General features: G+C 40.6%; 1 protein-coding gene across 1 annotated transcript in view; it reads right to left on the bottom strand.

Moving 5' to 3' along the window:
• MCF2L (MCF.2 cell line derived transforming sequence like) overlaps window positions 1-21,865 on the bottom strand; it is an 83,023-nt gene that overhangs the window by 18,665 nt on the left and 42,493 nt on the right. The window contains exons 7-22 of the mRNA XM_015411753.1: window positions 19,747-19,864; window positions 19,137-19,286; window positions 16,323-16,447; window positions 12,956-13,070; window positions 11,057-11,176; window positions 10,755-10,946; window positions 9,695-9,886; window positions 9,307-9,466; window positions 9,096-9,172; window positions 7,628-7,704; window positions 6,960-7,026; window positions 4,972-5,087; window positions 3,694-3,763; window positions 1,851-1,943; window positions 1,667-1,759; window positions 1,150-1,275 (exon numbers count right to left, since the gene is read on the bottom strand). Of these exons, the coding sequence (XP_015267239.1) occupies window positions 1,150-1,275; window positions 1,667-1,759; window positions 1,851-1,943; window positions 3,694-3,763; window positions 4,972-5,087; window positions 6,960-7,026; window positions 7,628-7,704; window positions 9,096-9,172; window positions 9,307-9,466; window positions 9,695-9,886; window positions 10,755-10,946; window positions 11,057-11,176; window positions 12,956-13,070; window positions 16,323-16,447; window positions 19,137-19,286; window positions 19,747-19,864 (1,891 nt within the window). The remainder of the gene's footprint in view (window positions 1-1,149; window positions 1,276-1,666; window positions 1,760-1,850; window positions 1,944-3,693; window positions 3,764-4,971; window positions 5,088-6,959; window positions 7,027-7,627; window positions 7,705-9,095; window positions 9,173-9,306; window positions 9,467-9,694; window positions 9,887-10,754; window positions 10,947-11,056; window positions 11,177-12,955; window positions 13,071-16,322; window positions 16,448-19,136; window positions 19,287-19,746; window positions 19,865-21,865) is intronic.

Raw genomic sequence — 21,865 nt, 5'->3', positions numbered from 1 at the left:
ACTTTTCTCCTTCTTGAAAAATAGCAGCCCCCATTGGCTGCATTTGAAAAGGAAAAGAAAACAATCCTTTAAAAGGTTCATGGAAATCAATACATTTTGTAGTTCTAGAGGGCTTCACAGACCACTGAAATGGAATGCCCAGTGTTTGGACCACCAAAAGAGCTGCCCAAGTAGCATGAAATGTAAGAATGCCAAATTATACAAAACTGTCTTGGCTTGTATATCCTAAAAGTTGCAAGATAGCTCAAGAAATTAGTAATACTTCATCCCCACTAATCCATGCCCAGTGCCCTCACGGGAGAACATCACTATGGGGAATACACCACCTTATGCTGACATTATTTTCTTAATCACGCTTCATCCACTTACATAAGAAACCAAAGTATACTTTTAAAAAAGATGCAAAGTTATTGATCTTTCTGTAGCTGAACTCTGATGACAAAAAGCTGAGTGTAATTCAACTGAACTTCTTTAGTAATATTGATCTCAGAACAACACTTTGTATGCTAGATTTTACCCCCTGCTTGGAAATATCTGGTATTAGAGAGAAGTCATCTTCAAGTGACTTATATATAAAGCCCAAATTATTTAACTAAAGGCATGTCCATCTCCCTCAAGATACAAATTGGGCAAAGAGAGGGATAATAGAGGTAGGCCTGGTCTAGTCACGGCAGCAGAACAGGTTGGTAGAATCCTAAGAGGCAGAATTAAACCATACTATTAAAACTGCACCTAGAAGATTGGAATTTTTACTGCTTCTCCATATATAAAACTCCATACAGGTAAAAAACAAAATGAAGGCAACAAACTAGACAGCAGGAAGAAACTTTCTAGCCAGCTGTGCTTTTTGTGTGTGTTTGTTTTACTATTTTTTGGCATGCAATAAGATTATCTTCTACAAAGGCCTTGTCAAACTCAGTCTGCTGCATGGGTAGACCAGGAGCATAACTCCATCCATTCAAGTACTAAAAAATTAGAAGTTATGCACAAATGATGAAATGATGCCCCATATTTAACACTAACAATTATTTCAGATAATTGTAAACAAAAAAATGGTTGTGAAATTCTTTGACCTGTTGCATATGTTGCACATGTCCTCTTATTATGTGCCTCTTCTAAATTATGATATTTAAAAATGTTACCACTTACATCATAGCCAGTGATGGCAATCTGATGCATGGAATCATTAACTGCCTTAAGGATTCCCAAGATTGACATTAATGCCTCTTGAAGATCTTCAGCCCCTTCACAATTTTTGCTGTATTTCAACATTTCCTGGGAAAGAACAATATACACAATCACATGAAGTTCCATGGGAACACAATTATTTTTTTTTAGGTAAGCAACAAGAATGCCGTTATAAAAAACAAAAGTGGAGATATGGGTAGAGCTACAGAGGGTATTTGCAAAGAATGACTTTGGTTCAGCTACTATCTTTTCCTTGCACTCTATCCTGTGCTCAATTCCTGAGTGGAAAACTGGTGTGCCACAGAAAGGCAAAAATGACCAAGAGTGTAAACAACATGGCAAATTATGAATGTTGTCTAAAGTATAAATTGCAGAAGGGTCTATGGATAACTCTTATTTTTAATGAAAAATTAACTTCATTTCCTTTACCTCACATTATTAAACATTTAGGGCATGATGTAAATTGTGCTGTTCCCACCTTTAGCAACAGTTGATACTTGGTTATTCTTTGAACAGGTTTCAGTAGATAGGAGTCCAGACTCAGCTTGTGGTCAAGTTTTCTCTGACACTCCTATGAAGAAACAAACATGGATACAGAGCTGACAATATTTCTTCGGTGAGATGTACTGAGAAACAAACTAATGCAACACAATAAAGAATACCTGAAAGAAAACGCAGTCTGAAAATTGTCTCCACAGACTTTCAGATCGAGGCTTATTTTGACAATATTTTTCATAAACCTGAAAGTCTTCCATCTGAATTGGAAAGAAAACAACTGTAAGTCCAGGAGTCTTTGCTTTCTAAGATTTACTGTATTTACTCAAAAGGAAAATGACCATGAAGGTAAGACCACAACCCTAAAAAAGGTATACACTTTTTAATTACTTGACATAACTATTACTTGTATGCAAATGCAAGATGTTGCACCCCTCTTTAACAGTATGCCTTAAAAAAAAACCCCTAGTCCTTCATTTGAGTAAATACAGCAGTTAATTACTCTTTTTTTTAAAAAAAACCCTAAGCAGTCAAACCTCAAGAAGTTCAGGAATCAACCTAACAGATTAAAGCATGTGCGTTCGTTCTTCCACCATTGTGCTTCCCTTAGGTAAAAATCTTTCAAAGGGCTATGACAGAACAATATTAGCTGTAAAATGCATCTCAACAAAAATGAAATTTAGCTGGATACATTCTCTACTATTCTTCCCCAGCCTCTTTGAGCCTGCAGGTACTTTTGGAATCCTGACAGAGGGTAGTGGGCACAAGCACAATACGGCTGCCATAGGAGGTGGAGTCAACCACAAAATGACTGCCACAGGCAGAAGCTCTGCTTAACAGGTTGCCTTTTAAAATGAAGAATTTATTTTTTAAAAAATGTCTTGCCTACACATAGCTTACACCTTCAGTTACTCAGTGAAGATCCTTGTGCAAAGGTGGCAGCGGCTGCAAAAAAACATTTTTTTAAAATCTGCTCCGCCCATCAGATCTCCAATGGCCAATCAGAAGCCCAGCTGGGCAAAAGTCCCATTTGGTCCTGCCCGCTTTCTAAAACAACACTTGGCAGCACTAGGAAAGGTGCTGGCATTTGCTATGGTGTCCATGGGGCATGACGCTGGGGACCCCTGTAGCAGCTAGCAGCTCTTTAAATTCTGCCCTGACCTGGTTAGCCCAGGCTAGCTCGATATCATCAGATGTTGCAAGCTAAGCAGGGTTGGCCCTGGCTAGTATTTGGATTGGAAACCTCCAAGAAACAGCAGGGTTGTGACACGGAGACAGGCAATGGCAAACCACCTCTGAACATCTCTTGCCTTGAAAACCCCACAAAGTCACCATAAGTCACCTGTGACTTGAGGGTGCTTTCCACCACCTTTAAAATCTAAGTTATAATATCCACCAAATAAATATCAATATCTGACAAGATGTAGACGTTCAACACAATTAAGCCAGTTCACAACAGCTGAGGTAGAAGTTTTTGAATTACTCAAGTTACCATTGTGCCCTCATGAGAAGAAAATTATATCACCTATAGCTGATCTGTTATAAGGCATTTTGTATAACCGAGCTATCACAAGACAAATACAGCAATTTATGTGATCAGCACAGCAATGTATGCACATTTTTAATCCAGCCTCAGACATGTAAATCAGTCCTACTGGAATCAACAGAAATGTTTTTATTAGTGTGAGAGTCCAGAAATGTGCTTACAGATATGCAATACTCTCTTGGGACTAGAATATTTAGGGGACAGAATTTAGTAAAACAGTTCTGCTCTGGTTTTTCTAAAATTAAGTTGTGTGCACAAATGGATTCTATTACAGGAGTTATTCAAATTGTGTAAACCAGTCAAGAATAAACTAAGCTAATTTTAGATTTATGGGTGCTTCTAACCAGGATATAACTTTTTGCTAAAAGTGAGGCTACCACAAAGAAAACCATCTTCCAGTGAAAGATCAACAACAAATATAATTTAGTACTGAATAACATTCCCTTTTTCTTTGTACTACTTACCCTTTCAAGGAAACACCTTCCTACCAATTCTGGATATTCTATGTAGTTTTCTAGTTCTCGCAAAAATATTCTATAAAAAAAAATTTGTATTTGAAAATGCAATGAAATAGCCTAAAACCTCTACAACATGTACCCATAATAATGTATTTTCTAATTTCAAGAAGCAGGGAGCTGTAATATACATCTATAAAACCAGACAAATATGCTTAAAAAGTATTGACCAACAAAGCTTTCTATTGCCTTTTCTATTTTCCAGACAAACTGCATATTTAATACAGTGGCCACTGGACAGAAAACACCTAACCGGAATCACTTTTGGGCTGCATTCAGACTTTCAACCAATATTAAACCTGTTAATGGCCTTGTGCATGGAATCAGGTGCAACCCCTTCTTGCCGAGTCCCCCCGGGGGGCGGGGAAACCCCTGCCCCAGAGGCCCATTCCCCGCCGCCGGTGGATCGGGCCCCGGGGGGAACCCCACCCCGACGTGCACGTCACCCGGAAGTGACGTGGATGCGGCGCGCACTTTGTGCGCACTCCAGCCGCCAGCCGGGAGTCCCCCGCTGCAGCGAAATTCAGACTTGGCAACCCTGCTTCTCACACAAAATCCCAGTTAGAAACTAATTCCAGTCACCTATGACAGATGATTATGAACTGGAGCTGGTTTCCCCTCCCACCCCAAATTAGAATCCCAAACCAAGTCCAGTTTTACTACGGTAAACTAACTCAAGTGAGACTGCACACATCATGGGTACCTAGAGTTACTTTCTAACCAAGATTTTCCATGAGAGAAGGGAGGGGTGAGTAAACGTGGTCACCATCCATGTTAATGTATATTGATTACAGGTTTATGGTAATATTGCTTAGAAGTGACCACTGAATAGAGCCATGATGTTATTACTTTACAAATGTTTCTGGGATTATTTTTTTACACAAACAGAATGTAAATGCTAAGGGAACAAATTCTGCCAGAATGCAAAATTCCCCTTTCCTCACTGGTTTCAATGGAACAAAGGTAAGTTTAAGCGCAGTGAAAGTGCTTATCTTTGGTTGGATAATACCATAAACATTTTTGTGTCATAGTGGCTTTAAAGCATGAGTTATATACTAGAATTTTCTCTCTCAAATATTACATCAGCTATGAACTCATGGGAGTGAACTGATGCAAGCCACTTTTCACAGCAATGGTCTTTCATGTACAACATGGGACTGAGACCACGATTAACAATAATAGCTTTGAAAAGGTCAGTTTCTGCCAGTGGAAAGCACAAATCCTAACCTGTTGTGAAAGTGATAGATTTCTTCCATATTTCCAAACAAAACATCTTTCTTATTCTGTAGCCCTGGTGAAATAAGATGTGCCATTAAAGGGTTGTCCATTTCTGCAGCGTACCCCTGTGATACAAAAAGGGAACAAAATTTATGGCCCATATGCATCTACAGTGTCACTCTCTCTTTCAGCAAGTCCAGACTGCTCAAAGCTGATAAGCACACAGCAGTATCTCAATATCAGCTATAAAATTCTAGAGCACCAGCCCAACTCTGTACAAATATATCTACTGCTTGCAAACAGTACATTCCAGTTCAAGAAAGGAAGGCAGCTTCTGAAATCAAGCATGTTTCTGAACTATTTATCCACATACATGTTGTAGCTATTTATACACTACTCACACAGCTGCTAATTCCAAAGTTGACAACAATTACTTCAGAACCTCATATCATGACCTTTCAAGACAATTGTTCTTGCTTCTTCCTTCCTGGAACAAGTTCCTGTTTATGACATCTGCTGGAAGCAACAAAACCAGGGCCTAATCTTTAGCATTTCCAGACAGCAAGGAAGGCCTGGTTTTAATCTGCATTTCCAGCTAGAGTGTTCCTCCTCAGGCACAACTAAAGGAGGTTTTCAGTTTGGCTGCATCATATAAAGTACCCAGCTCAGAAAGGGAAACAATACCAAAGTCGCTTCAGGCAATTTCTAATTTCCCCTCTTCTTAGAGGAGTTAGTTCAAGTTTGGAGCACATTTTAATTCTGTCATCATCAGGATCTTTGCTCCAGTAACACTCTTTACTCTGATGAGGACCATTATGTTGCAGCTATCAGAAATATGGAGCAGAGGCGCACAATGTGATGCCCCAATCTCCTGGATGCAGGGGTCCCCAACGCGATGCCTGTGCGCGCAGGGCTCTTTTTGTAGCAGGAACTCCTTTGCATATTAGGCAACACACCCCTAACGTAGCCAATCCTCCAAGAGCTTACAGAACTCTTCTTACAGGGGCTACTGTAAGCTCTTGGAGGATTGGCTACATTAGGGGTGTGTTGCCTAATATGCAAAGGAGTTCCTGCTACAAAAAGAGCCCTGCGTGGGTGCCGTGTTGCCCACTGACACCTGTGCCCGCCAAATGTTTTTAGGAAGTTAGTGGGGGGGTATGGCTTTTGCCCAGCAAGGCTTCTGATCGACTACTGGAGATTTGATTGGCTGTAAAGATTTTTAAAAATGTTCCTTTGGCAGCATCTGCCATCACAACACAAGGATCTTCACCGTATGACTGAAGGTATGTTGTGGCAGCCATTTTGTGGCTGGCTCTGCCTCCTGTGGCAGCCATTTTGTTGCTGTGCCCACCATGCTGTGTCAGAATTCCAAATATGTCCATAGGCAGAAAAAGGTTGGGAACCCCTGTCCTAATGAGCAATTCCAAATGTTGTGGCAGGAAGTGTGTGTGTGTGTGATCACTCTTCATGGGAAGGCTGTTTTCAAGGGTATCTTCTCAGCAAAGGTAGCATATACTCCAACCCTCAGAAGTTCAATGTATGGCTGTTTGGAAGATCTTGCTAGCAGAAGCTAAATATCATCTGGGCTGAGTTTTTCCCCATCCTCTGGTTACAGGTACTTATCCTGGGCATGGCCAAAGCACAAGCCAAAAGGCTTTTGGTCCATGGTGTGCAACCTAGAACCATGGTGTGCAACCAGTGAAGGGATAGCTAGCCCAGTGAATCAGGACCTGCCTACAATGTCTCTGTTTTCTTTACTGCATTTAAATTGGTTGTTCTGTATGACGGAAGTTTCTGTAAGCTGCTTTAAGGAGAAAAGCAGCACAGAAATGGCCGAATGAACAAACATTTTACAACGACCACCTAATGAGCATGCACATTATCTCACAAACACATATTTGGACTGTCTATCTCACAAACACATATTTGGACTGTTCTGCAGGACTAAATCAAACATTATTAACACATATAGCAAGGCTACAGAATCAAATACCTACTTCAAGAACACACAGAAGTTCTTCCACGTAAGCTCTTTCAGTTTCAATAAGTTCATTAATTACATGTCTGTGAATATAAGGAATAAATTAGAAGTGCATCTTTTAGACTGCTGGACACTGGATACTGATAAAGACTACTGTGTACAAAGAAACTGTGCCTGCCATGTCTCCAAGAATTATTCACATTAAAACATCTTCAGTCATATTTTATCAAACATAACAGTGAAGCCAAATGATATGCTTTTAAATTATTTGCTTTTCTTTCCCCAAGTCACAAAGGGATTAATGCAACGGAACAGGAAGATTTTATGGTCATTTCCTGCTACATAACACATTTGAGTTTTATACTGACAACTCATTCAATTTTTTAATGGTAGAAGAATACTTTGTTCTGTACTAAATGCTTACATAACATAACTGTAATCACTGTCAAAATCTCTAGTGTGATAATTCTACAGTATAGATCCAGTTGGTCAGCCATGTTGGTCTGAAGCAGTACGACAAATTCAGAGTCCAGCGGCACCTTTAAGACCAACAAAGGTTTATTCAAGGTATGGGCTTTCGTGTGCACGCACACTTTATCAAATACGTTACAATGACAGGCAAGGTTCATTCTCTGGCTATAACTCTACAGTATGATTGTGTTTTGTACGAGACGCTGTACTCACTTTCGTAACACAGCTAGATTTTCATCATCATCCATTACTGATCCGCCTCTGGTTTGATGGATTTCACTCATTTCACTCTGAAGAGAGAAAAAAAGGTTAACAGCTCTACATCGAATCTTAGATCAGTCTGCAATTCTTCTGCCTTGTTTAGGCAGCTTCGTTTTTTCTGCCCCAGTCCAGTTCATTACTGACTTCAGATAATAATTCAGATCTTCCACGGCTTCTTCAGGACAGAAGTGGGGGAAATTGATGTCATCTGCGTATCGGTGACATCATCAAATCTCTGGACAATATCAACCAGATATTTTATGTATGCATTAAACAGCACTGAGGACAAGGGGGATCCCTGCAACATCTTACAAACCAAAGGGTGGAGCATCAACCTCACAACTGCTACAAAACAGAGCTACCCAATCTCAGCCCATCCAGACAGAGCAGAAGGGTACCCTGGTCAATGATATTGAACACTGTTAAATAGTCTGAAATAACAGAGTTGTAATCTTGTGCCCTGGGCAGAGGTCATACATCAGAGTTATACAAGCTAGCAACACCACTCTCTGCATTTTGTTGAAGTTAAATTTCAAGGAATATGTTTAGGTGTAGAAACGTATGATTATACACCTAGAAACATATGTTGTTGTTGTTGTTGTTCAGTCGCACAGTCAAGTCCGACTCTTTGCGACCCCATGGACCACATCACGCCAGGCCCACCTGTCTTCAGTCGTGCTCCGGAGTTTGTTTAATTTCATGTTCATTGCATTGGTAACACTGTCTAACCATCTCATCCTTTGCCGTCCCCTTCTTCTTTTGCCTTCAATCTTTCCCAGCATCAGGGTCTTCTCCAATGAGTGCTCCCTCCTCATTTGGTGACCAAAGTATTTGAGCTTCAGCTTCAGTATCTGGCCTTCCAGGGAACAATCAGCATTGATTTCTTTTAGGATTGGCTGATTCTATCTCCTTGCAGTCCAAGGGACTCTCAAGAGTCTTCTCCAGCACCATAATTCAAAAGAATCTATTGTTCGGCGCTCAGCCTTCCTTATAGTCCAACTCTCGCAGCCATACATGACTACTAGGAATACCATTGCTTTGACCATACAGACTTTTGTTGGCAGGGTGATGTCTCTATTTTTTATTATGCTGTCTAGGTTTGCCATCGCTTTCCTCCCAAGGAGCAGGCGTCTTTTAATTTCATGGCTGGGGGTCTGCAGTGATCTTGGATCCCAGGAACATGAAGTCTGTTCCCCTTCTGTTTGCCAAGGAATGTCCATGATCTTAGTTTTGTTTTGATGTTGAGTTTCAAGCCAACTTTTGCACTCTCCTCTTTCACCCTCAGCAAGTTTCAAAATCCATACAAAATCAAGGACATTATACCAGTTCCGTTTCCACAAGCATATATTTAAAAAAATAAAAACAAAACCACCAACAAAGGAGAACTGGAAAGTAAGAACTATAATAATAAATCACACACCTTGGCTCTTCTGTAGTTCCCTCTCCGGATCATGTGATTTTCTGGGCTGGATGAGTCTTCAGATTCTCTTTGAAGGCCTGGCATATGAAATAGAATCCAACAGCTTAAACTGGAACATGTCTCAGCTCACATTTACAGCCAAACTCACAAGATGAACTATCTTATTTGCTGTTAAATAAACCCAGTTTGTAAGCCCACTACACTTTCTTACCTGGAGACGTACACTGTGATTTTACAAAGACCTCTGGCCTAGGTGCCACTGGCTGAACTGGACGCATTTGCTTTGCGGCCAGTTTCTTAAGACTGACTTGTCTCTTCTGAAACATTTCTTCCATGCTCTCCTGCTTCTGAAATACTTTTTGCACATGCTCCTGTAGAAAAACCCAAAGTGTTATCATCGTTTTTTAAAAAAACAACAACCTGTCAACATACACCATGCATCCATTTATATACTTTAAATTTTTTCAGTAGCATATCTCTTTATGCATACAAGACAACAGCAGTCTTCAAATAAAAAATGCCCCAGAGAAAGTCCCCCACCAAATGTCTCTGTTCATGAATATCAATATTAAACTATGGTATCAGTACACAAATATTACCATTAATTCTTGGTTAAGGATGGCGTCATAATCTTTGTACAAGTAATTCAGCTCCTTGAGCTTATTGCCTGCGCCAGTGTCCAAAAAATTCTCTATCTCCTGTAGAGCTGATTCTGCTCCGTCTTGGGACTGGCATTTATCTACAAGTTGGGAAGCCAGCAGGTAAATTCCTTCATCGCACCACTTCATGGACTACAGATATACAGAGGAGGCAGAAAGAAACACACATGAACACATATGAAACTGCCTTATACTGAATCAGACCATCGGTCCATCAAAGTCATTATTGTCTACTCAGACTGGCATCAGCTCTCTAGGGTTTCAGGCAGAGATCTTCCACTTCACCTACTGCCTGGTCCTTTATACCGGAGATGCCATGGACTGAACCTGCAACCTTCTGCATGCCAAGCAGAGACTCTATCACTGAGCCATGGCCCCTCCCCAAACACATCTCAGCACGTGCCCTTAAATGAAGAGATTCAGCAGTCCATTTAAAACAAGGGTTTTTGTCATTTGTCAGTACAGTGACTTATGAGCCTGACTAGAAGATATTCTTGTGTCCTTAAACAAACATGAGAACTCTGAAGTGGCAGAAGGGACTGGAAAGGCAGAATCAGCAGAAACTGATTCTGATCTTCATTGACCCTCCTTGATTCAAAATCACTTTCCTGATTTCTTGGCCATACTATCTTGGTTTCTGCTCCTCTCTCCACATCTGCCTTGTCTATCTGGGCAGCCTTCTGGGAACTGAGTGATCTTGGCCTGTCTCTCTGACCAATAACTTTGCTTCATGTCTTAGTTAGATTTTTCAGCCCATTCTTATAGGTCCCCTTCATTCCCTACCAGTAAGCAACAGTAAGCATGCACACGCAAGCTTATGCCCAGAATTAAACTTTGTTGGTCTTAAAGGTGCCACTGGACTCAAACTTTGTTCTATGGTTTCAGACCAACACAGCTACCTACCTGAAAGTAAGCAACAGTGATAGCTCCAGGTAGATATACCACACACACCTACAATGTTATTAGGAAATAAGAGAAGAAACAGTATGACTAGGTTTACCTTCTCCAGCTGGCTATGTAAATCATGTGACTGGTTCAAGAGAGCCCTTTTGTTGTCCCTTTCAACAGTAATCATTTCACAGTGATGTTGAAGTTCATTGCACTTTGGGAGAATAGAGTCCACAGCATAATGATTGTTTTGTATTAAATCTCCACCTTCAGAAATTAGCATATTTGCCTTTTCTAAAACATCCTAAGAAAAGAAGTCATTGGTGAGACACGAAAATATAAGTTGTGACAATACCTTTTTATAAATTCTGCTCAGTGAAAAATATGCACTAAACATAAATTTATAATCCTTACATGTAACTTTTCTTCAAAAAGGGAAAGTTCTTTTAGAATGTGTTCCACGTGCGAACAGCTATTTCCCACTTCTGTGAAACTAGATAGCCTCTCAGATGCAATATTTAGTGCTGCTTTAACCTAAAATGAAAGACAGGTACATATAAATAAAAGCCTGAGAAAACAGTTATGACAGAACAAAAGGTTCCTTGTACCATCATGAATCATCAACTTAGTAAGAGGATCCTAGTTCTGTTAGTCAATAAACCAGATCCTGCAGACTTCTCAATCACTGATTCTAAGAACTGTGAACACAGTACAGACCAAAAGAAATTAATTACCTCCCCTCTTCCAACAAGAACCCACCAAAAGGCACTACTAAATAGCAGTTGACCATCAGGAATGGCAAGATGCAGCAGGAAGGGTCAAAGAGGCTTCTGTGCAAATGGAGAAAGAAATGGTACAAGAAGCTGGACAATGTCTCCCTTTCAGCTGCGATCCTCTACAACGCATTTAGGGTTACCAAGTACCTACCGCGAATCGGTGGCGGACACACGGTCCCTGGCCGGAACATTCCTCCCTGTAACACACCCACGCTGTACCATGCCATCACCAGGAAGTGACGCCGAGTGACGCTCTGGCAATGGGGCTAGAAACTTGATGGTACTATCAAGTTTCCAACCCCATTGCCAGAGCGTCGCCCAGCGTCACTTCCTGGTGATGGCATGGTGCGGTGTGTCTGTTTTCCACACAGGAATGGTCCTGAGAAGAAGTATGTGTCCCCCGCCGATTCTCGGTAAGTACTTGGTAAGCCTAAATGCATTCCATGTTATTCCTCACAGTCCCCTGACCCTTCATGGTAGGTGAGAGCACACTCCAGGTGCATGACAGACAAATAAAAGATCCTCCTTTCTTACATTAACCTTATTTATTTATTTATTATATTTGTATCTCGCCCTCCCCTCCTTACTTTCCTTTAGGCCCCAGGCTAAAATATTTATTTTTATCCTGATTTTTAATTGAAAGTATATTTTAAAAAAGTGTTTATGGTCTGCTTCTAGCTGAGGACTTCCTATGAACATTGTTTTAAGCAGCTGATATTGTTTCTAGGCACTTGCTGTTCTTGTGCTAGTTTTTAATGGCTACCTTTTATGCAACAGTTATATAATTTTATTGTAACAATTTATTTTATGAGTTGGTTTGAGCAGCTTTCTAGAGAGGCAGTGTTATCAGTTGTCTAAATAAAACAATAATGGTAAATAATAAAATGTCTGTGAGGAGTGCCCACTGAAGAAATTTTCCTATATGACTCTCAGAGTTTTGTTTTTTTTAAAGAACAGCAGTCACAGACTGCATCTTCTGCACCTTTGAGAAGTGATTTAGCTCAGCTACTTCTGGAAAGGATTATTTCAGTAGTCTTTAAGTATCAATATTTTATCTGTATATTTCAGATTGTATTTCACCAATTATGAACTTTTCATACTTGCACCTTATCCATTATATTGTCATTAATATTATGCATTGTACATTTTGACTTGTTATTCATTGTGGTTTACTCTGTTGGCATATTTAGTTTATATGACCACAAACACAGGGTTGAATCCATAGTCCATTCCCTGCCAGTGGAACTCAGCCTGGAGTGGCATGCCTTCTTTCCCACTGCAACTCAGTGAAGTCTCCAAATTCCCCTAGGGAACAGGGGACTTTCAGCATGGGGGGTGGGGCCTGCTATTAGAGGGATTAATCAGCGAAAATTGCTCTCTCTTCTTCTGGCAGAAAGAAACCTTCTTTTTCACAACACTACATAAGGCAAATTGAATGGAAGAGGAGATAGGCAAAAGAGCAAGAAGTAGAACAAGCAATGTAAGTGCTAAAGTTAACAAGACTAAAGGATCATACATATATTTTTTAAAAGATCACCTCCTTGTAATGCAATTCAAAATGCCTAAGTTGTAAGCACTGCTCAAGCTTCTGTTGGTGTTTAGACCAAAAATCATCAAAGGCTGTTTCTGTTTCATCCAGCTGAGCTAGAAGCCTAAAAAGAGAATACATATAAGACAAAAACATATCCAGCATACTGTACATAGAATAGACTGCTCTCTTCATTTTGGAAATCAAACTCATCATTTAAATGGAAATAAATGTGACTTGCAAGATAAATGGGGAAAAACAAGTGACTATTATTGTATGGCATTATTAGTTGTAACTTTTTCTTTAATGGAACAGTATGTTCTGTAAAAGATTACTATTCCTAACAAATCTACTTACAATTTGAAGTAGAAGGAAGGGCAACATCCCCGTGCTAATAGTGTTGTGTCCGCGGACGGCCACTGGGTGCCCACGATACAGTGGAGCTTGAGTCCGGAGAACAATGGGGACCAGGCTCCTGCACCCTGCCACTAGGGGAACCAATGGGACATTGGCGGGAGGTTTGAATGGGCCAATGGGAGGTTCCTCAGACTGTATATAAGTGGCCGGTCGGCCGTTGGTGTGTGCATGTTGTGTACTAGTAAAGTGTGCAGTGTATCATGCGTGCCTCAGCAATTCTTCCATGCGGCTAACCCACTACACAACAAATAGTGACCATAAAATACTACAATATGTTGGGCTAGAAAGACTGCTGATCTAACTCAGCATATGCCAGATCGTTTTAATATACAGGTTTGATATTTGGCCAGCTTAAGGCAAAGAACATGACAAAAGCACCAACTGCTGGACCATGCTAGGGAGAACCTCCTTACTCAGTAGTATTACAGAGGACAATTCACAGTAGCCCTTGGTTTGGAGAGAGGATAGAGCATAAAGAAGGTGCCAGGTTCTATCCTAGGATCTCTGATTAAATGGGTGAGGTAGCAGGTGATGTGAAAGACCTCTAGCTGAGACTCTGGAGAGACACCGCCAGTCAAAGTTGACAATACGGACCTGGACAGAGCAATGATCTAGTTCACTGTAAGACAGCTTCAGGCATTCATGTGTGTTCAAGTATGACTGCAGCAGTCTAAAGCAACACCCCCAGCCTTACCTGGGGCCCTGTTTGTGGGCCTGTGCGGGGGTGGGGGGAGAAAGTTGTGGTTAGGTGCCTTAGGGAGAGAGTTCCTCTGGTCTACCTGGCCAGGATTAAAGTGCCCTACCATGCCTCTGGCCACAGTTGGCCTCCAGCTTTCACCCACTACACTCCTCTGTCTACACTATGGCATACGTAAGTTCATTTAGTTGATGGGTGGTTGTTTTCTACTGCAGTGTCATGTTCATTTTTTAAAAAATTCAATTTAATAATAAAACAAACAAATAAAATATAATACACTATTACAGGAGATATAGATTTAACAATCATGCAAAAAGGAACCTATATTTGGAGGGGATCTCCCTGCCTTTATGACATTTCATTCCCTCCAAATAAGAAATAAGAGGCATCCACTTGTCCAAAAAGTGAGATAATTTAGAATCTGAATCTGTAGGGTTAACTATTAAAGAGATCTTCTCCATAACCGTAAGATCCCAAGTTTTAACCTTACACAATGTTAAAGATAGAAGTTTATCCTTCTTCCAGTTTGTTGCAATACACAAATGTGCTGTCGTCAATAAAGCTGAAATGAGCTTACGCTTCAGTGTATCAGTATCCTTACAAGAAGGTAAAACCAATAATAGCCATTTGGGATCTAGCTTTGACTTTGCGTTACAGATCTTATGAATCACCATACGTACTTTGCTTTAAAACCCTTGAATGTCTGGGCATTGCCACCAACAATGTTTATATTTTCTCCAAGAGACATATGGAGTCTTTCTACAGAAATGATGCAACATTTGTGGGGTAAAATACCATCTCGACCAAAGTTTGAATGATAAAGTTTGAATATTTAATGCCTCTGAGGTGACCTCATGCCAGTCATTCTCAGTTAAGGAAACCTCAAGGTCTCTTTCCCATATATTCATAGCTGTTACCCTATTCTTATGAATGGTTTCGGTTAACGTAAGAGTACAGTTTTGAGATAATGCCTTTATCTGTCAGATCAGGGGCAAGTACCGATTTTTCAAATGCAGTATCTTTGCTTGCATTGCCACAACTGTGTTTTGCCAGTGTCAGAACTGAGCTGAATGAAATGGGGGGGGGGGGGACACAGCTTGCATGCCTGTTTCCCCCATCTTTGGGGATCCTTTTAAAGGATTTTGGGGTGAGGGCTTCCTGGGGACACACCCAGTTCAGGAGCTGTCGGGGCAACCTCACTCTCAAGTGATCAGGGAAATGACATAGTGGTTTATGCCCATGTGGAGTCCCATGTCCTGCCATTCTGCAGTATCCTCCAGAAGGTGGGCTGGGGGTGTTTGGTGTCCACTGGGTGGCAGCCAATGCCTGGATTCTTTGCCCTATGCTGCACCCAGGTTGTAGCCAATAAAGCTGTGGCCATTTCAACTCCATCAATATGTCTGTAGTTTGTTTGCCTTCCCCTTCGGCTCTGGGTTCACAAACATCTATGAAGACTGGTCTGTAGGTTAAAAATGTAATAGACAGCTAAAAATATTCAGTGGTCACGGCATGCAAGCTGATCCACATCAGGGATTGAAGGAGCTACGGGATCTTTCTTGCTGACTAGTGCAATTGCAGCTGTTGTCAAGGTGTTGGTATCAGCACTCTTATGTTATTCATTACCAAGGGTTCTTTTTGTAAAAAATAAGGTGCAGGAGCTCATTAGCATAACTTATTTGCATATGCCACACCTCCTGACATCACCGGAAGTGTGTCAGAAGGCAACACACACCGCTCAGGCTCCACTGGACTGTTTTGGATTGCTAGCTATTGGGGGGGGGGGACATGCAGAACTGCCCTTGCAGAGGAGGGAGAGCTTGTACCTGAATAAAACTTGGTCTTAAAGGTGCCACTGGATTGTTTTGGACCAGGGGGCTCTGCAACTTACCTGGTTGCTTCTTGCTCTGACTGAGGGCTGCTGGGAGCAGGGGGTGGGGCTTGTTGCATGTGCCTGCCCCCTGGGCTCTTTACTGCTGGAGCTCCGCTCCTGTGCGCTCCTGCAGGAAATGACCCCTGTTCATTGCCATTCCTATATCATCCCTTAACCTTATGTCATTATGTGCAGCCACAGTGTACAGTGCAGACCTAGAATTTTGATTGTTTTGCCTAAAGGGAAGCATCAAGGATAAACGGATGAAACTTTCCAGAGGGTACCAACATGGGAATATTCCAGCTGACCTCCTGGCTACAATTTAGCATTAGGTTTTATTTTAGGGAAGGTGTACAATATGATCTGTATAATAAACAGTAGATTTACCTCACCTTTCCACAGTGATTTGATTTTCAAGTTGATCTGGATTCATTTTGTACTCTGGGTTTTCAAGAACTGGTCTTTTAATACTTTTGAGAATGTCATCACCTTGTATTAATGCTATCCTGAGATCCTCCTGTAGAAAATTTAAAAGGCCACTGTTAAGATATATTTTTACTAGGATGTAACCCAGACCATTCTGTGAAATATGAGATTAGAGTAGTTCATGACAGAATTTTCAAAGTTATAGAAATCATGACAGTACCTTCTAAGTCATGGAAATCAAATTTTAATAAAGGAAATGGACATCATAATCTCTGCTTTGCTCTCCCTAGCCATCTTTATGAGTGGATCTGAGTAGGAAGAGCCTGAGTTGCAGCTACCACCACTGATGCCACTGCATACACTGGGGGTTTTCAGAGATTCCAGACCTGAAGTGGTTCGAGACATCAGAATCTCTTTTAGATACCATGGAACATCATCTCAAGAGCTCGGTCAAGTCTCAGAAACTTTGCTCCTTGCTAGCTGTGCCTTGCTTTTTCTAAACCAGCCTGAGTTTTGCCTGATATCCTGATATTCCCTGCAGTATCTGCTTCAGCTTCATACTAGAACAGTGTAAGTATATCTTGAATATTGTCAGAGACAAAAAAAAGAAAAGTAAATTTTAAAAAGTAAAGCAACTAACAAGAATTTGATGTAACAAATCAGATACTAAATGCAGTTGAAACTGCCAATAAACTACTATACTTTTCCTTATTCTAGACTCAATGAACTTCCACTTTCTGTAGTGGTCCTACATACAGCTTGAAACATTTTCATAAAGTCTTTAACAACTACTTCATAATATTTAAAGGAAGATTCCGCAGACAAACTTTTCTAATAAATAATCCAGACACTGGGACAGGTAACGATATGGAAAACAGAACAATGGCCCACAGACTGCAAACACTCAGTCTACATTCCAATTCTGAAAAAAGGAGATGTCAAAAACTGCAGCAACTATTGGACCATCACATTAATTTCTTATGCAAGTAAAGTGATGCTCAAAAAATTAAAAACAAAGACTGTTACCAGATGTTTAAGCTAGGTTCAGAATAGGAAGATGGACTGGAGATCATATTGCAAATTTACATTGGTTACTGGAGCATATAAGAGAATTTCAGAAGAAAATCAACTTGTGTTTTATAGATTAAAGCAAAGCTTTTGACTGTGTGGATCATGAAAAGCCACAACATAGTTTTGATGAACTACCTGTACTCTGGACAAGAGGCTACTGTTAGGACAAAATATGGAGAAACGGAATTGGCAAAGGTGTCAGACAAGGATGCACTTTATCTCCCTATCTCTTCAATCTATATGCAGAACACATAATAAGGAAAACTGGATTTGATTTAGATGAAGTTGGAGTGAAAACTGATGGGAAGAACATTAACAATTTTTGATATACAGATGACACCACATTACTGGCAGAAAATAGTGAAGACTTGAAACAACTAGTGAAAAAGGTTGAAGAAGAAAGTGCCAATTAGGATTACATCTGAATGTCAAGAAGATGAAAGAAATTACTACTGTTGACAATGAAGAAATCGAAATTATTCAAGATTTTCTATTTCTTGGCTCCATCATCAACCAAAAGGAAGACTGCAATCAAGAAATCAGAATGAGATTGAGACTGGGAAGGGGAGCCATGAAGGTGCTAGAAAAGATTCTTAAGCATAGAGATGTGTTGCTGGAGACCAATAAAAGTTGGACAATGAGGAAACCCAACAGAAAAAAAATTGATTTGTTTGAAATGCGGTGCTGGAGAAGTGTTTTATAGATACCATGGACCACCAAAAAGACAAATAACTAGGTTCTAGATCAAATCAAGCCTGAAACTATCCCTAGAAGCGAAAATGACTAAACTGAGGCTATTGTAGTTTGGTTACATTATGAAATGACAAGAGTCACTGGAAAAGACAAGCATGCTGGGAAAAGTCGAAGGCAGCAGGAAAAGAGGAAGACCCAACATGAGATGGATTTTTTCAGCAAAGGAACCCATGGCCCTCATTTTGCAAGACTTGAGCAAGGCTGTTAATGACAGGATGTTTTTGGAGGTCATTAATTCATAGGGTCATCATAAATTAGAAGTGATGTAACGACAATTAACACACATGTGCATGTGCAGTTTTTCAAAGTAAAGATATTGTGGGGAAAGGACAAGATGTAAATAAATGAAAACAAGAGATACTATAACACAAATAAACTTGTTATAAAACTGTTATAAACTTGTTATAAAACAAACTTCTATCATTATGATTTTTCTAGATTTTAAAATTTGGAAAGTTTCCTTTTGGGCTTTATACATGGTGGGTTGCATCAGATAACTGTCTTCTGTTAAGTCTTTGTTCAAGGAAAATACTTCTTCCAGTGTAGAATGACTTTTTTGATGGAAAAAAAAACTCTTTGTTGAAGAAAGTCTTCCCCTGTTGGAGGAAGACATGGTGGAAGAACATCATAGCAGTCAATCCGGTAGGTCTGAACTCAAAAGTTAAACAGTGAGAGAAGACAGCATAGAGTTCAAAATGAGATCAGACATTTAAACCAAAGTTTAAAATGCCTACTGCCCAGGAAAATGCATTCCCATGTCAAAGAGCACTGGAGTTTTCTCAAAATTGGGAACTTTCAATCATACTCTACATGCAAAGGGAGTGAAGCCTGGGTGCAGGCAGGGCAGAAAGCTATGTTAGTGCTAGTTGTGGACAAAGCTCTGCCATTGGGCCATCTCAATAGTCTGATGTACATTCCTAAGTACAGCTTCTCCATATACAGTATAACTAGCATACCTTCATTTTATCCTTTCTTTCAGAGTGTACTGCAAGGAGGGTACTGGTGGACTGCACATCATTTGGTAGTTCTGTTTCTGCCAGCTCAGTTCCAAAGGACCGAAGTGCTTGAGCTGTTTGCTTAACCATTAGAGCAAAGTTTTCTATAGCCTTTTGGAATATGAAAGAAAAATATCACGTCACTTCAAACTCATAATCAAATTAACTTAAAATACATACATGTCTTGAAAATACATCTTACAAACATGACGTACAAGACTTTAAAAAGGCCACTTTAAAGTAAATGTTAAAATGTGTAAATAAAAATACTTTCACCACTTTCAATACAAAACCTTTTTAAAAAATACACACAGTCCTGCTGTTGTATTCTCCATCTTTCAGGAGACATCACAAAAAAGCCCATTAATAACATACTGTAGATATCTAAGCTCTGAAATCACCACTCCCAGATTCATTACTCATGATGATTTTATGAGATGACTAAGTTCCTCTGAGACATCTTCTCATACATGCTATTTCAATTTGCATTCATGTGTCCAAGCTGGTTAGTTATTGGGTATGCAACAGAAGGGCCCATTGATCCAGAGTAGTCAGAAAAAGAATTACTTACAGTGCGATGAGACAGCCACCTGTTGTGGCAGTAATCCAGTGAGCCACCAAGATCCTCTGTAAGCTGTGTTTTGTCAATGTAGCTATTTAATTCTGTTAGTGAGCTCAGCATTATGATCTAACAACACAGAAACATCATTGTGAAACAGATGGAAAAAAATTAAGATGCTACTTCCAGGAGTGACAAAATTTATTTTATTTATTATTAAGATTTATACCCCGCCCTCCCCGCAGAGCGGGCTCAGGGCGGCTTACAAGGGGCAAAGCCCATATAAAACAGATAAAACAATAAAAACATTAATAACAATTAATAACAATTGTACTCAATTTAACACGATGGTCTCCGGATACATGCCAGATGGTAACAGACAGTTCTCCAAGGATGATGTTATCCTATAGCTCAACCAGGTAAATCCAGTGGTATCGGTCACTCAGAAATTGTGGCAGATCTTCCCGGGCCATCCTTAACCCCGATGTTATCCATCTCATTGGTGGTGGTGGAAGTGGTGGCCCCTATGTGAAAGCCTGACGGAAGAGCTCCGTCTTACAGGCCCTGCGGAACTGCATAAGGTCCCGCAGGGCCCTGATCTCCTCCGGGAGCTCGTTTCACCAGGTAGGGGCCACCATTGAAAAAGATCTGGTCCTAGTCATGGCGAGCCTTGCCTCCTGGGGGCCTGGAACCACCAGGCGATGTTGTGGCCCGGACCGAAGTGCTCTTGGGGGTATATATGGGGAAAGGCGGTCCCTCAGGTAAGTCTTTAATTTCTCCTCTCTGAGTTTCAATCATATGGCAGCAGAAGGCATGGCTACAAAGATAGGCTGAAGTACTTTATTAACAGAGCAGTAGATATTCAATATGAATGTTTTACAGTCATTCCCCAGGTGGTAGAAGCAGTCACAGTGCTGCACTTCATGGCTATTGTCACTAAACAGTAACGGAAGTCGGGAGCCAGCATCATGGTGTGACCACTGAGATTCTGTGGAAGCCTAAAGAAGCCTGCGTGTGCATCAGCGGCTGGAAGGACCTGGTTAATACCATCACTTCATGTCCATATAAGCTGTTATAGATCAACGTGCCGTCAAAGAAGCTGTACCAGGCATACCAGGCCCTGGTGCCTTGCTAGTTGCTGTTCAGCAACACCACTTGAGAACCATGCAGGCCCTCCCACCCTGCCTGGTCCCCTCCCATTTAGCAAGATTAAAATGGAGGCACTGAATAGCTTGGAACTCAAAATCTGTGGGCCTTTGCTTTTCTGCTGCATTCCCCTGATCTCCCTCCTCCCCAACGAGAACTCATCAGAAGGGCAAGGGACTGTCTGGATTGGCATTCAGTGTTGAGTTTAGGAGCTAATGCTGGAATGTGGGACAATCAGTAGGAAACAACGTCACATGCCCCCTTCCTCCAAGTGAGCACAAGGGCATTCTGCTCATTCACAGAATGCTGCTGGATCCAAACCTATTGGTCTGCACCATGCAAATATCATAACATGCATGTATTTGAATATAGGTGGAACACTGTTGTTAAAATATACCATGTTTCTGATTTATCTTTTGATTACTGTTTGCTGCCATACTGTCATTTTCCAAATATGACATCCAATGGAACAGAAAGACAAATGGGAGCTTAGAATTTCCAAAACAGACCTGTTTGACAAGCTGAACTGTATGTTTCTTAACTCAAAATCTTAAATCCAGATTCTGAAAACACAACTTTTATGTCAGATGAAATTATGTTTTTTAAAAATAGTCTCAAGTATAGCCGTCATGTCAAAGGTAGCTAACTGCCTATTTTACATTTGACTGCATTTGATGTGCAACCAAGTGGAAACAGATTTAGCTGTCAGCAATTATAACAACAAGCAAAGAGACATTTAGACTTTCAATGAAGATTAATAATGATATTAAGGTAAGTTGTACAAGTTGGGAGCCCATGAGCTGCGGTGGGGGTAGGAAATGCACATTTAGGAAATTCTTCTTCCATAACAGCACGACAAAGCAGGTCTGCTCAGAAGTAATCTAATGTGGATTATTCCCCAGAAATGGTCATTTGGATTGCAGCCACAATATAGGAAGGGGATCTTTTATTTTAACTTCCATTTGCTGCTTTGAATATTTTGCGA

The sequence above is a fragment of the Gekko japonicus genome, unplaced genomic scaffold (genome assembly GCF_001447785.1).
Source record: "Gekko japonicus isolate JY-2015 unplaced genomic scaffold, Gekko_japonicus_V1.1 scaffold247, whole genome shotgun sequence".
NCBI lineage: Eukaryota > Metazoa > Chordata > Lepidosauria > Squamata > Gekkonidae > Gekko > Gekko japonicus.
This window is presented reverse-complemented; position numbering and strand designations above follow the sequence as displayed.